Raw genomic sequence first — 15,029 nt, forward strand, 5'->3', positions numbered from 1 at the left:
CCCTGAGATCCCATCATTACCACTGCATTTAAGAATCTCAGTTTGATAACAGGTTCCATTGTAAGATACATCTGAATACAGAGAGAAGCAATTGCAGATCTCTTCAAGGGTGCTGGAACTCACTTCACAAATTACTTCTCATAGTCATGTTGATGGGTAATGTCCTCTGGACCCTCCTGAGGTGGGTGAGAAAGTCTTACATGATAAATCAACTCTAAGATTCCCATCTTCCCAAGACTTTGGAGATCTTCCTCTACAGTATCCTAGGCAGTTCTGGCACTTCAACTTCATTTAGTGTAGGCACTTTGGGGTGGAAGGAAGTCAAGTGATCAATGGTGTTTTCGCTCAGTTTCTTCTCACAGTGGGTCCATTGGGCTCTGAAAGCCATCTTGTGGTTATTTTCTTAGTTCCATGGGTACAATTGGAAGAGACATACTCCGCAAACAATCAAACAAACTTAATCTTTTTCTAACCCTTTGATGTAAAATGTATCTGCTTTGTAGGCTCTTATCAATAAATTCAGCCTAATAGTATTTTACAAGCCTTCATCTTTATCCCTGTATTAGTTTCCTAGGGCTGTTACTGCAAAGTACCACAAACTGAGAGGCTTAAAACAACAGCAATTTATTCTCACAGTTCTTGAGAGTAGATATCTGAACTCAAGTTGTCAGCAGGGCCACGCTTCTCCTGCAGGCTCTTTGGAATAACCTTTGTCTTTTCCTAGCTACCAGCAGCTCCTGTCATTTCTTGGCTTCCAACTACATCACCCCAATCTCTGCCTCCATCTTCACATGTCCTAATTCCTTCTGTGTCTATATATGTCTGCACCCTCTCTTCTTATATAAGGATACCACACATTAGATTTAGGACCCACTCTAATCCAGCAGGACCTCATTTTACCTGATTACATCTTCAAAGAACCTATTTCCAAATAAGGTCACATTGCATTTCCAGTTGGAGAATGAATTTTAGGGGACACTAGCCATCCCACTATAATCCCACACCCTTAACATCCATACAAAATTTGACTGTATATTCTCTTGTGTGCTCTGAATTTTTTTAGCATGTGTATTTTACTTTTTCAAATAAAATTAAAGCAGAAAACTCGCCACACTTCTTTGCCATAAAATGCAAGTATTCTTTTCAGCCATTTTCTCCCTTTGATGCCCATTACTACATAGTCTCCCTATATTGGTTTCCTTGTCTTGCCCTTCTCCAACCTTTTCTCTAACTGCAGACAAAATAATCTCCTTCCGATCTTTCAAGGAGGATCAAACACAAAGTTCCTCGTCAGCTGAAGGAGGATTTTCAAGATCTGGTCTCCAGTACCCTTCTTCCAGGTTCATCTTTCAATAAAACCCCATTATGAACCCATTTTACCCCAGAACCCCTTGTAGGTTTCCGAACTGCCCAAGCCATTCCCTTCCTCCATACTTTGGCCCTGCACTCTTTGCCCCTTGCACCTATGACTGCTGCTCATCTTTAGCAGCTACTCTGCTATTCCCTCCCTGGACAGGAAGCATTTTTGTCTTCTCATCTTTGAAGTCTGTTAATATTTTCCCTTTGCTCTTGCTCCTCCTAAATCAAATTTCCTATTGGTTTTTTTAAAAATAGATTTATTTTATTTATTTATTTATTTTTGGCTGTGTTGGGTCTTTGTTGCTGCAGGCTTTCCCTAGTTGCAGTGAGTGGGGGCCACTCTTTGTTGTGGTTTATGGACTTCTCACTGCAGCAGCCTCTGTTATTGTGGAGCATGGTCTCTGGGCTTTGGTAGTTATGGCACGAGGGTTCAGTAGTTGTGGCTTGCAGGCTCTAGAGCGCAGCCTCAGCAGTTGTGGCACGCGGGCTCAGTAGTTGTGGCTTGCGTGCTGTAGAGCGCAGCCTCTGCAGTTGTGGCATGCAGCTCAGTAGTTGTGGCTCGTGGGCTAGCACAGGCTCAGCAGTCGTGGCTCAGCAGTTGTGGCACGTGGGCTCAGTAGTTGTGGCTTGCAGGCTCTAGAGCGCAGGCTCAGTAGTTGTGGCACGTGGGCTCAGTAGTTGTGGCTTGCAGTCTCTTGAGTGTGGGCTCAGTAGTTGTGGCTCGCAGGCTCTAGAGCACAGGCTCAATAGTTGTGGTTCGTGGGCTCTAGAGTGCAGGCTCAGCAGTTGTGGCACATGGCTCAGTAGTTGTGGCACACGGGCTTAGCTGCTCAATGGCATGTGGGATCTTCCTAGACCAGGGCTCTAACCCGTGTCCCCTGCATTGGCAGGTGGATTCCTAACCACTGCGCCACCAGGGAAGCCCCCCAAATTTCCTATTTGAAAGAATGTAGTCCAACAACACACACACACACACACACACACACACACACACACACACACACACACACACACACACACACGGTGCTGCGCTGGCTCACCAGTTGGGTAGGACCGTGTCCCCCTTCTCACGGAGGGGATGGCTGTTAACTCAGCTCTGGAGCGACAAGCCCGGCACCACGCCGAAGGCCAGAGCCCGCCGGGCTCCAGGCTCGGGTCTGGGTGGTGACCGCATCGCCCATGGGAGGCCGGGGAAGCAGCACATCACCCACTTGGACCACATTCCTCGCTCTACAGCCGAGGAACCTCTGGCGGAGGGCGAGGCTCCGAAGCCCAGAGCGACACTGTAAGGCGCCCAAACATATTCGTACCCTTCACGCCCCAGGCCGGCCCTCTTCCTCCTCACCGAGGCCGAGTCCCGCCGCCCGTCCAGCGCTTTCTCTCCCTCACGCCCGGGGACTCGACGACAAGGAGCTGCCGCGACTCTTAGGTCAATGACCGCGCGCTGGGAACTCTGGGGCTGGCCGGCGGCGCGCGGGGGTGGAGCAAGCGCAGTAGTGTTTCGCGTGGGCGGTCCTCTCGGGCGGCTCGGCCCGCGCAGGCGCATGCGCAAGCTCCGCGTCGCGGGACTCCCGGCCGTCGCGGGCCGCGCCCCCTCGCCGCGGGTCAGAGGTCGCGGGGCGGGCGGTGGTGACGTGTGCGGAAGCGTTCTGTGAACAGTCGGTAACCGGCGGGCAGCAGAGCTGCAGCGGCGGCCACGGCCTGGCGCCCCGACGGGAGGGGCTCCGGATCGCTGGGAGGCGGCCGAACCCCTGCGGCGCCGCCGCCGCCGGCGGAGGCCCCATGAGTCGGGGGACGATGCTTCAGCCCGGAGCGTGGCCGGGGGAGAGCTGTGCCGAGAAGCCGGCGCGGGAGGCGGGGGCCGCGGCGCTTGAGGGCGAGAAAGCGGTGGCCGGGGGCCAGCCGCGAGTCGCGGTGCGGTGCCCGGCCGAGCAGTGAGTTCGGGGCGCGGGGCGGGGACGGCGGGAGCGGCGTGGGGCCCCGGGCTCGGCACCCACGGGCGGGCGTGGAGTGGGGTGAGGTGGCCGGGGGAGGAGCCGGCGGAGGGCCCTTCGCCCCCTTGTTTTTAAAGTAAGGTCGTCGGTGAAGACACTTTTGTATCCAGTGTGTCCGATGACAAAAGTTTTTCCGGAAGGCGCGTTTTAAAATTCTGGTTATCCAGTACCCTCCCCCGCCTTTTTGACATTTCCATATCTCCAAAGCTAAAGAAAGCTCCAGCAACTTGGGAAACAGACTCCAGAAGCGTATTATCTTATAACCCACTCCATTAGCGCTTTCCCCCAACCTGTCGCGGCAAGGGGCTGAGGTTGTCGCTGTCACAACCCCAGGAAAGCTGAGCCACGCGACCTGCTTGTTCTTGGAAGGCAAGTCTGTGCTTGATGAGCGTCCCACCTGTTGGACAGACTTTGGACGGAGTCTGCCCCAATTTTTTTGCCCGTTAGCTGCTTAACTAGATGTCCCCAACCGCCTTGATTTTTAAATACGAAAGGCAGTGCTGCTTAGATCAATTCCTTATTGAACTGTAAAGGCGGCTGCGTACATCGGAAGAGTTTATAGTTTCTGCAAGGATTTGGGGGCAGGGGTGGAAGCAGAATATAAACTTGAAGGCTGAAACTTTTCTGCACTTTCAAGTTCTAGTCACATATAAATGCTTTTGGAATTCCAAAATTGACGAAAGCACTCAGGTAACCAGTTTGACAGAGATCTTAATTGGCTGGGAAGTGTGCTTTTCCCCCCCATTTCCTAAAAAGGGGTCCTAGGGGAACTGTTATTGCAGATAATGTATTACAATAATTCTTGCTTGCATGGCTCTTTATCGTGGACTTTGACCTTCTCCTTGAGCACCCAAGCCCCTTGGGATGGTATTATCCACACTTAATGGGTTAAGATTTAGAGCAGGAGGTCTCAAACTCCTGCCCCCAGGAGCTAGGCAGGTGTCACATGGGTTCCTGGAGAGCTGAGTCCTATGGGGACAGGGTCCACTAAGTTCCAGCCTATAGAAGATTCCAGATATTCTGACTTTTGTTTGAAATGTCCTGATTTTTATTTTATTTTTAAATTACATCCAGGTGTTTCACTTTTATTTTTTAAAATTTTTTGTCTGTGCCACACGGCTTGCAGGATCTTAGTTCCCCCGCCAGAGATTGTCACCACTGGACTTCAAGGGAATTCCCCTGATTTTTAAATAGTAGCCTTTTATTTTTTAATTAAAACCACTGTGCAGGCCCATGTGAGCAGATGTGGCTGCAGTTTTGCTCCCTGGGTTTGAGCCCTACCTAAGACTCTGCAGCGGGTGAAGTTGGGGTGCGCATGGGGGTGGTCTTTGCCTCTGCCCCTTCCCAGCCCGTGCTGGTTCCTGCCTGCGGCTTCCAGGCTGACTGCTGCTGCCGCACTTAGGCCCCGGTGGTCTCAGCTGTGCTCCCCACCTAGCGGCCCTGGCCCTCAGATGCTGTTTCTCAGCCTCAGCTGTGTCGTGCCCTCCTGGGAGATGCAGAAACTTTGAAGTCCGAACCACGGTCCCCCAAATACACAGAGTTATTTGGCAAGCTTTTCTGCTGGATGTGGTTCCCAGAGTCTGAGCACCTGGGGAAATGGGTCATGGTGCAAAAGGAACACTCTTACCTGATGAAAAGGTTTTGTGGCACAGGTGCCTCTTCTCTCTACTGTCAGTAGAATTATGGGCGTGGAGCTGAAGGGAATGTAAACAACCCAGCCTAGGTTTGTCATTTTATCGGTTAGGAAACTGAGTTGCAGATTTGATAGGTGCAGCTTGGCCAGGAAGGAGCAGGGAGTAGGTTTCAGGGCCAGGTTCCCTGATGCCTGGGTGGGGACCTCCCCCCATGTCTTTCTGGCTTTCTCAGCAAAACTAGGTAGAGGGCCATGACATATAATCATGCAGACTTCACTTTTTTTTTTTTCTGGAATAAATATTCCAATTTGCCGTTTATTTACTAGCTTAATTTCTTTTTCTTCCTATTTTTGTTGTCTTTGATGATCTCATTCTCTTTTAACTCTCATAAGAGAGCAAGGGGGAGCCAGGGACAGGAGGTGAAGATAACTTCAAATATCAGCTTCTGAACGTCGTATCTTACGTTCTGGGCTTCCTTGTTTATTATACGGGCAGTGGGGCTACTTCTCATTGCACTCTGATATTTTCTTAAGGGCTAGAGAAACTGTACTGCAGCATATAAACATTGCCATTACATAGTTTGCAGTATAATGTGTGCACATCAGTTCTTACATGATGATATATGCAGCCTAATAGTTGAGTGTAGATATAAATAAATTGTGTAATAATGCCTGAACTAGGTCCTAAAATAGTTTTTGAATATTGTGCTGTTCTGTCATTGGAGCCAAATCCCTTCTTTCCACCCAGAAAGTTAGGTTTGACCTGCACAGGAATTGAGTAAAATATTTGCATCTGGAAATATGAAACACCATAAAATGCAGATGTTTTGAGATACCCTGCAGAGTCATTTTAATTCATTCAGTGGATAGAAATTATGAATACAAATCACAGCCCAACTTTTGTAGCCATTATATTGTACATCCGGGCTGTGACTCTGAGAGGTGCAGTGAAGGGTAGGGGAAGGGATGGCTCATTTCCTACAGGCTGTACTGTAGGACACAAATTCCTTGTGACCAAGCTCACTGTGTTTTGCAAGGGAGAGAAATAGTGGGGAAGAAAGATATAAAAATCATATGGATAAGCTACTTCCTAAATCTCTTTCCTTCCTTTCCTTTCTTTCCTTTTTCTTAGTTCGCTTGAGAGCTGTGGTTGGCTGACATCCCTTGGACAAGCCCTAGGGATGGCTCACAAGATGATTCAGGGTTCCTTTTGAGGAAGTATTAGGTCAGACCAGCTTCAGTTGACTTGTTTGGACATTACCTCCCTCCTATCAGCAGGTCTCCTATACTCCATCCCCTGCTCACCTGACCCATACAGTTGAAACTTATGCTGTGTCACTTCTTCCTCTTAGCTAAGCTAGTACTACAGTCCTTGAGGACCAGGATGGTCCTGGGACATGGTTGGTGGCCAGGCTAGACATGCTTAGGGAATTGAGAAGTGAGACTACTCCGTGGTCCTTCTCTGTCTGCCTGACGGTGGGACAGGGTTTGAATCTGGGGTCCACAGGCTGGCTGTGTGTAGGGGGGAACATGATGTGTCTGTGTACCCCTCTGAAGTGGAAGGCAAAATTATGAGTGTATTTATGTTTTTCTGGACTGAGGTTCTGAGGAAAGCTGTGGATTCTCAGAAGGGCTGTGAACAACAAACTGTGAAGCCATGGTCCTCGGGTGTTGCTAAATGTACTATTGTGCGAATGTGTTTTCCCACCCACCTTAGCAGCCCCGGGGAGTGGGGTGGCTGCCTTTGATGGGGTAACAGCGACTCCCTCCTGCCCCTTCCCCCTCCCGGATGTAGAACCTGCTTCAGAGCTGGGATGCATCTGAGAAACCTCCTTGTTGAGGGTGTCTTGGTTGTCCCCAGACACCTCTGGAAGTCACGTGGAATAGCCCAAGCCAGTCATGGAAAGTCCACTTGCAGATCGGAGGTGGAATTTCAGCCTGGGTGCCGGGACTTTCCCGCATTTGATGTGTTGTTCACTCATCTCTACAACCGCTAAGAGGTGGAGAAAGGCTGGGTTGAGTGGTCTTTGCTTTTCCTGTGCCTGTGTGGGATGGTGCGTGGTGTCACAGTGGTTGACACTTTCAGCAACACTGCCTGGGCCATTAGTCTTCTAGGACAGGCCAAGTTAAGCATGAACTGCTGCGTTCAAGTCCAGAGAGCTGAACAGAGTCATACTCAGTTTAGCTTTTTTAGATAACTAAGGGAAGCTTAGTGCAAATGTTCATAACGGTGAGTGATTAAAGTGCTGTCTTGTTAGCTTTGCATATATGTTAGAATTCACTTTTTCATATCATGTGTTTACTTGTATCAGAAATTGAAAAACTGGCTTCACAGAAATGTCTTCTGCTTCACTGAGCCCTGTGTTTTTCGCTTATAGCTTTTGTTTTGGGGAGTAGTATAATTTTGTCTACATGTAGTAAGCACTTTAAAATTAAGTTTTCAAACATTTATTGTTATCCAGGTCTTTGAAAAGAGCAAGAGGAATAATAATAATTTAGTAGACAATGTCATGTCACCTACTCAATGGTGTATATTGCCTTAATATTGAGAGTAAAATAATTCATCTCTGAGAGAAAATGGGAGCTCGAAAATACTTTAAAGTAACATTATGGTACTAAACTAATAATTTTCTAAGTAGAAATTATTAGCATTTTGGTTTTAAAATTTAACTTGACTGTGTACTTGAGTATGACTCACATGCCAGGGTCCGCAAGAAATCAAGTCAGATTTAAGACTTTTACTTTTCTTTTTTTTCTTTCTTTTTTTTTTTTTTTTTGCGGTACACAGGCCTGTCACTGTTGCGGCCTCTCCCGTTGTGGAGCACAGGCTCCGGACGCGCAGGCTCAGCGGCCATGGCTCACAGGCCCAGCCGTTCCGCAGCATGTGGGATCCTCCCGGACCGGGGCACGAACCCGTGTCCCCTGCATCGGCAGGCGGACTTTCAACTACTGCGCCACCAGGGAAGCCCAAGACTCCTACTTTTCTTTACTACTTTTCTAGTGATGGGTATGTTTTCTAGAAGGAAACTTTTTGCTGTGGTGATCATTTGAGCCTGTGGACTTCAGTGGCCTCTTTGTGCTAAATGGTGGACACGCCTCATCCCTACCCCAACTTGACACACACAAAAGATTGCCCAATTTCTGAAACTGGTCAGCATCAAGGATTTTATCTTATCATATATCCCCTTTCCTTGCATTGTTTCACTGTCTTCCCTTCCCATGACAAAAATTTAAACTTCTAGCTATTTCAGATTCCCAACTTTAAATATAATTTTTTGTTGTTATTTTCAGCTTTAATATTTTGATACTTAAAAAAGTTAAAGCAGAAGTTTATTGAGTGAAGTATTTTCTTAAATAAAATTATTTTAATTTTTCTTGCTTTCATATATCTCTCTCACTTTCCAGTTGATGGTCCTTATGTTGGATGAATATTTCATTTTGGCTGTTAAATGTCTTATTTTCTGATCATATTGATTGAGCTTTATTGCTTGAACTTCTAACTTATCTTCTCTCCAAGGAGATAACAGTGGCTTTTAAAAGCCATATTATCGTTTCCCTGGTGGCCTTGGCAAGTTAGCAAATGTCTTTGGCCACATGTCCTTGGTGGCCATGGACGTTGGCAAACGTTTGTGCAGGGAATCTGAATGAAATCTAGTGTGGCTACAGTCATTTGAATATACCCCAGGCCTCCCATTCCTCAATTTCTGCTTTACTTCTTTTGTATCTCTTGAGTCACTGCATTTCTATTACCAGTAATCTCCCTTTCTGCTCTGTCTTCCTTTTGCATTTAGTCTCCTTTGCGTCCCTTTCCTGTTGGTCTTTGGCGGAATTTGTATTTGCGGCTGTGCAGAGAGATGCTTGTTTAGAGAACCTCCTCTGGGCACTGGTGTTGCCATTGCACTTTGTTTATTTTGTAGATTAGAAAGGAAGGAGACGAGTGCATGTGAATATGCCTGCCCGTAGCCACAGAATTGGCTTGACGTGCGAATAGATTCATAGTCTGTTAGAACTAAGAACTGGAAGAGGAACCATGTAGATCATTTAGGTCTTGTCTGGTCTTCTTGTTTTGAAGATGAGAAAACTGAGGCCAAGATTAGGGAAGTGGCTTCCCCAAAGACATGCTTCTGATGATGATACTGTGAAAATGATTCACTTAAATGCCTGTTTTATAGGATCAGAATTTCTCTCCTATTTGATAACGCTAGGAAGGAGGCCAAAGGATAACATTAAACTATTGAAAAAAGACCTTAACACATTTAGTCACTTTTTATTTTAAGCATTTGATGTATAGTCCCTGCGAGTCTGGTTTCTGTTTGCTTTTAACCCTGGCACGGGCTCCATGGGTGACATCACACCTGTTACTTGAAATCTCACTGGGGTTAGAGCACATGGAAAGTACCTTTTCCCTAGTATGTCCCCTCAACCTCACAACGTTAAAAAAGACAGGCACACACGCCCCATCACCTTTACGTGGAGAGAAGAAAAGGAAGAAAGGAATAAGAAATGATCTTACCACTACTCTACACGAATGGATGTAGCATGAAAATTAATAAGGCTAGCTAACGTTTTTGAGTGCTGAGTATTTATGCGTCTGTTTTCACAGCAGTCTCTTGAGGTGAGCGCTCTTACTGTCCTTTTTTTTTTTTTTTTTTTTTTTTTTTTTTTGCGGTACGCGGGCCTCTCACTGTTGTGGCCTCTCCCGTTGCGGAGCACAGGCTCCGGACGTGCAGGCTCAGCGGCCATGGCTCACGGGCCCAGCCGCTCCGCGGCATGTGGGATCCTCCCGGACCGGGGCACGAACCCGTGCCCCCTGCTTGGCAGGCGGACTCTCAACCACTGCGCCACCAGGGAAGCCCTTACTGTCCTTTTTACAGGTGGATACATTTAGGTGGTGAGAAGTGTGGTCACTTGAGTTGCACGGTTATACGTATGGCTAGTGAGGAGTGGTTGAACCCTGGGTGACTCCAGCCATGGCACCCCCAGCGAGGCCACCCACACGGCATGTGCCCTGAGGTGGTAGGTGGTAACCCATTCGTGCCGGGGCATGGATGGAGCCGATCACAGGTATGAAAGCACAGGCTAGAGTCGGTCAGGTGTTTGGACAGAAGTGTGGGTGTGTGTAGGGCAATCACAGAATACAAGCTAGAGTGGTGGGACGGGTCCAGATTTAGACTTCCTTGCTTATATGGGAGCCATTGAAGGGTTTCAGAGGGGTGGAGGGTATGTTAGTGCCCAGCTCAGTCTCTGTCTCAGCGGCCCTTCTTCTGTCTCTTGTTCCCTCTCACTTGGTCCCCTTTCCTCCGGCTGGGCTGATGCTCGCGGAGCTGGGGGGCTGAGGGAATCCAGGGTGTGAGTACGTCTCTCGAGTCGCTCACCCGGTTCCTTAGTAACTCCTCCTTCCTGTGTCCAATGTCCAGGGTGCCTGGAGCCTCCTGTCTTGTGTGAGGAGTGGGGGTGTGCTGTCATGGGGAGGGAGTACTGGGAATTGGGGGTCTGATCTCTCCTGATGTGTACACCAGCCAGTTTCCTTGTGTTCAGCCCTGGATGTCTCCTATACCATCTGAAGCACTTGGCACCTCCAGTTCCTGAGCCTTACTGGGGCCCTGCAGGGTGTGCTGGTCTTCCCTTCCAGCAGATGCCCCTCCACTGGCCTCGAGGCTTCCCCCGTCCTCCGTCCCTTCCTACCCCTTCTTCCACTTTTGGACGGTTTGGGCTTTCACATGTCTTGTGGTTTCAGCAAAGATAGAGTTGGCACTTCTCTTTCCCATCATTGTCACGTTGTGGTGTATCTTGAGGGGAAAAGGAGGCATCTTAAAACTCAGAAGTCCCGTTTTTCATCCTTGTCTGGCACCCAGTGGGGTCTTCTCCCTTTCCAGGGCTTAGTAGGTTCTTGTTAGCTCACTGAAGGAGCCTAGAGACTCTTTTGGGAGCTGTTGTGCTAAGTCCCAGTGAAAGTATGCGGGGTGCCAGGGATGTGCTCGGCAGAAGGCGGGTGGCTGCTTGCGTGTGGGCCTCAGGGACCAGGACGGGCCTGAGGGAGGTTTTGTAGCTCTGGGGACTTGTAAATCTCCTATCCTTGTTTTTAGAGTAGCTCTTGTAAAATTTGCTTGTGACATACTAAAGTTGGCACTTGGCCTGCACTCCTGTATACTTTTATTAGCACCATCTCCAGCATGGCATGGCTTCACTGATAAGATGCACGCTAAGATGCTTACATACGTGAGGCATTAAAGACGTTACATTTAAAATGGCCTCAGAGCCATGCAGCCAGTGGAGTGGTGTAGAATGTCTCATTTAAAGTAAAAAACTGAATTGGAATGCTAGAAACATGAGTCTAAGATAAAAGACCCATATTTTATCAGACTGTCATCATGTAATGTGAAAAAGTTAAACTTTGCGTGTCATAAATTTTTTCAGCAGTTGCATGTTGTGATAAGAGGGAACTTGTCAGTGCAACAAATTTTTGAAATGTCTAACTTGGTATGATTTCAGCGAGGAGGACATGTATCGTGCGGCGGATGAAATAGAAAAGGAGAAAGAATTACTTATACATGAAAGAGGGTCATCAGGTATGTTTGGAATTGTTTTCTTTATAGAGTTCCTACTGTTTATAGTAGAAAATGCAGTTACATCGGTATATCCATTTCCATGAAATATTGAGATGTACTTCCTAGGAAACATGCGTGTGCGTGTGGTCTTATCTGTATTGGATTATTCATTTTGCTGAGGTATGTTTGGGGAATACTGTTTCCTGAGGTTTTACAGTTTTAATGCAAATACTTCCCCTGTGTTCTTTACATTCATATGGTTTTTGCACCCCTGAGGCTTTGTTTAATCTCTTGACACCACTCTCTCTCAGTTCTTGACTTGCTGATATTCTTAGAGGGAGAGTTTGGGTTTGAAGGGCATTTTTCATTTCAAGTGGAAGGACTTACTGAGAAGCCTGCTCTCCGGGTCTTTGCGTGCAGAAGGCCACATGAATTTGATTAACTGATAAGGAAGAACGGTCATGGAACTGAGAGCACTAATTCTCCTGTCATTTCATGATCTTGTGTCCATGCTTCTGCTCAGTCGTGCCTGCTCTGCTCGCCCCACCAGGGCCCGTGGACCCACGGCTGCAAGGCTGAGCCTCTGCTGGGGGCACGGCCGGCGGGGCTGTGTGTGAAGTGCCCCCTTCCTTCCCTGCTAGCCTCGTGCGGGAGCCCAGTGGAGATGCTCCGAGTTGGGGGTATGCCACAGATGGTTCACAGGGGGCACTTTCTTGTGCACCACTTGTGTGATGTGTGTGTTCTGGTTGAAGAACTAGCTCCTGTTTGTCGTATGGTTAGCAAAGCATTATACGTGTAATTAGGAACAAAAGATACAAAGTGGGGTCTTTGATGATAATTTTTGAGTCTTCCTCACAAGGAGTTGGTGGAACTCTTCACTGTGGTAGCCAAGGGAGATGTTATGGTCCCCCATAACCTTCAGAGGATGCTCGAATCTTCTGCTGCAGTTGCACACAGTTCACCTCGGATTCAGTCCTTAGCAGTCATATTCCTGAGGAGAAAGTGCTTCTTCAGCCATGGTTTATTCCTGCTGTGTGTGCAGGGGCCCCTTGCTTTCTCGCTCACTCTGCAGGCTCTCTGTTGGAATTCTCCTCTGCCCCCCAGGGAAGGCCTGTGCAGGTGCTCTGGCTTTTCAGGGGACCTTGTCTGAGGCCTTGTCCAGCTTTAGTCTGAGGTCAGAATGGATCCCTTTATACCCTGAATCTCAGTCCTCCTGGGTTCATGGCCCTTCCCGCAGTAACATCCTGTAGAAGTGCCTCTGGTGGGAAGCTCTGTCCGTATAAAAATTTCTTTATTTTACTTTTCTTGAATAACCCCAGATGAATTTTTGTTTTTTCTTATTTTCTTGATGATTTTATTGCATTGTCTTCTGGTTTCTCTTGTAGTTGAAAGTACTGCAGTCAGTCCGATCCTTGGAAATCTGTCTTTCTCTGTCTTCTCTTTGTCTTCAGTGTCCTACAGTTTCTCCTTGAGGTTTCTTAAGTATGGATTTTTTTTTTTTTCTTTTAAACATTTTGCTTGGGATTTTTTTTTTTTTACTTTTTGAATCTGAGGATGGCTAGTTTTCATCAGTTCAGGAGAATTCTCAGCCACTATCTTTCTGAATATTGCCTTTTTCCTATTCTCTCTACTTATTCCTTTCATAGCTCTAATGAGGTGTTTGCTAGCTTTCATTCAGTCATCCAGGTCCCTCTGTCACACACCCTTTCAAATGTTTTCTGACTTTCAGCCTCTGTTGCATTCAGGACAGTTCCTTCGGAAATATTTTCTTTTTCTTTCTTTTTTGGAAAAGTTCTATTTCCCCTCTGAATTTGCTTGGTCTTTTTTTTGATAGTGTATTGCTCTTTGCTCATGTTTTTATTCCTTCCTTTAAGCATTTTGAGCATACTCTTTCAGGCCTGATAATCCCATTACCTGAAAATCCTGGCAGGCCTAATTATGCCAGTTGCTATTTTTCCTTATTTCTTGTTTCTTCAGGGTTTGAATTCTAAGCTCAGCTTTCGTGTGTCTGTGTAGAGTATATGCAGCCTGTCTTGAGTGTGAGAGGATTTGGCCTTGTTTCTGCCAGGCACCCAGGGAGTCACCTGCCTTGGGCCACCTTAGGTTAATTTCTGGGTTTGAGCTTCCAGGGTCTTGCAGCTAGTGTGAAGTCACACCCTGGCCCTGTGTGAGAGCCGGCCTGTGGTTATGAATTCTCAGCGGAGGCTTCCTCTCTCTCCGAGTCAGAGCCCAGGCCAAGGCAGAGAGTTTATTTATGCTCTCTCTTTGTTAGTGAAAAGCTTTTTTTCGCCTTGTCCAGGCAGGGGTCAGCAAACTATAGCTCCCTGGCCAAATTTGACATGGCCCCTGGTTTTGTAAATAAAGTTTTATTGGAACTTCTTGGTTTACACATCACCCATGGTGATTTTCATGCATAGTAAAGTTGAGTAGTTGTGAGAGAAAACTTTACACCCTCAAAGCCTACGTTACTTACTCTCTGGCCCACCAGAGAAGAAGTTTGCGATTCTTGCCCTAGCCTCTCAGTTGAGAGCCCCAGCGTTCTGGAGGGGTTCAGTTTTAACTTCCCATCCTCTGAGAGTCTGAATCCTTGTCTTTGTCACCATATGGTGGTTAAGGAACAAACCTCTTGGTTAATTTGGCTTCTGGTTGCCACTCTGATTTTCAGCTTCCCCCTTTGTGTTTTTTTTGTGCGTTTGTCTTTGTGGGGTTTTTTTGCCACTAGAAATGTTCTTTCCTGGGAACAGTAATCAGTCTGTGTTGGATGCAGTTAAACAAAGCAAGGAACTGTTGTATACTTAAACCGCTTGAGGTCAGGCACTGCCTGTCCTGTGTCTCCGGCTTCTAGCCTGGAGGATGGCATGCGGTGGCTGTTGGAGTCCTCCTCCCAAAGAATGGTGGCAGGATGGGACTGAAAGTATAATTTTGATGCTAGTGCTTTGTGAGTATCCATTTTCCACCCTCAGCTGTGTCCCGCGGACCTCTGATTCAGCACAGGGCTGTGGCTTGCGGCTTGGCCTCTGAGCCCGCTGAGCCTTCTGCCTTCTCCCCTCAGTCCTGGGGTGTGGCCTGCCTCCCTGACCAGGGGCCGAGTCCTGTCTCGGTGCACACAGGAAGAGGACTGCAAGTGAGGAGAGTGGCAAGGCTGGACCTTCTTCCCGGGAGGCCCTTCCTGAGCTGGAAGCATGCTCTGCCTCGTGGCAGAACGTGCCCCGCTAAGTGTCCTCAGCTCTGGACATTTGTAGTTCCTCAAGCTTTGTGGGGAGGTGAGTAGGAAGGCGATAAAAGGGAAATCTTCCCTCCACTAGATAGACACTCAAACAGTGTTTATTGACTTCAGACAATGACTGGTTTGTATTTGAGGGTTGGCTCTGCAGCGGTGGTATTTGTGGTCTCCGTGTATTATGCTCTGGGGTCTGTTTCACCTTTAAGCCAGTCCTGACTTATGCCACAGATAAATGTATCTGTTATCTGTATATGTGTTATTTTCCCTTTTGT

The 15,029-nt window shown here is 47.6% G+C and overlaps 1 protein-coding gene across 2 annotated transcripts in view; it reads left to right on the forward strand.

The window, feature by feature from the left end:
* Positions 1-3,011: 3,011 nt before the first annotated feature.
* OTULIN (OTU deubiquitinase with linear linkage specificity) overlaps positions 3,012-15,029 on the forward strand; it is a 32,800-nt gene continuing 20,782 nt past the window's right edge. The window contains exons 1-3 of one of the 2 annotated variants that reach the window (XM_082650273.1): positions 3,012-3,293; positions 7,775-7,993; positions 11,479-11,555. In XM_082650273.1, the coding sequence (XP_082506399.1) occupies positions 3,142-3,293; positions 7,775-7,993; positions 11,479-11,555 (448 nt within the window). In that variant the 5' untranslated portion in view covers positions 3,012-3,141. The remainder of the gene's footprint in view (positions 3,294-7,774; positions 7,994-11,478; positions 11,556-15,029) is intronic. The other variant, XM_082650274.1, reaches the window with a different exon arrangement.

Source organism: Grampus griseus, assembly GCF_964374135.1.
Source record: "Grampus griseus genome assembly, chromosome: 3".
In the NCBI taxonomy this organism is placed as follows: Eukaryota; Metazoa; Chordata; class Mammalia; order Artiodactyla; family Delphinidae; genus Grampus; species Grampus griseus.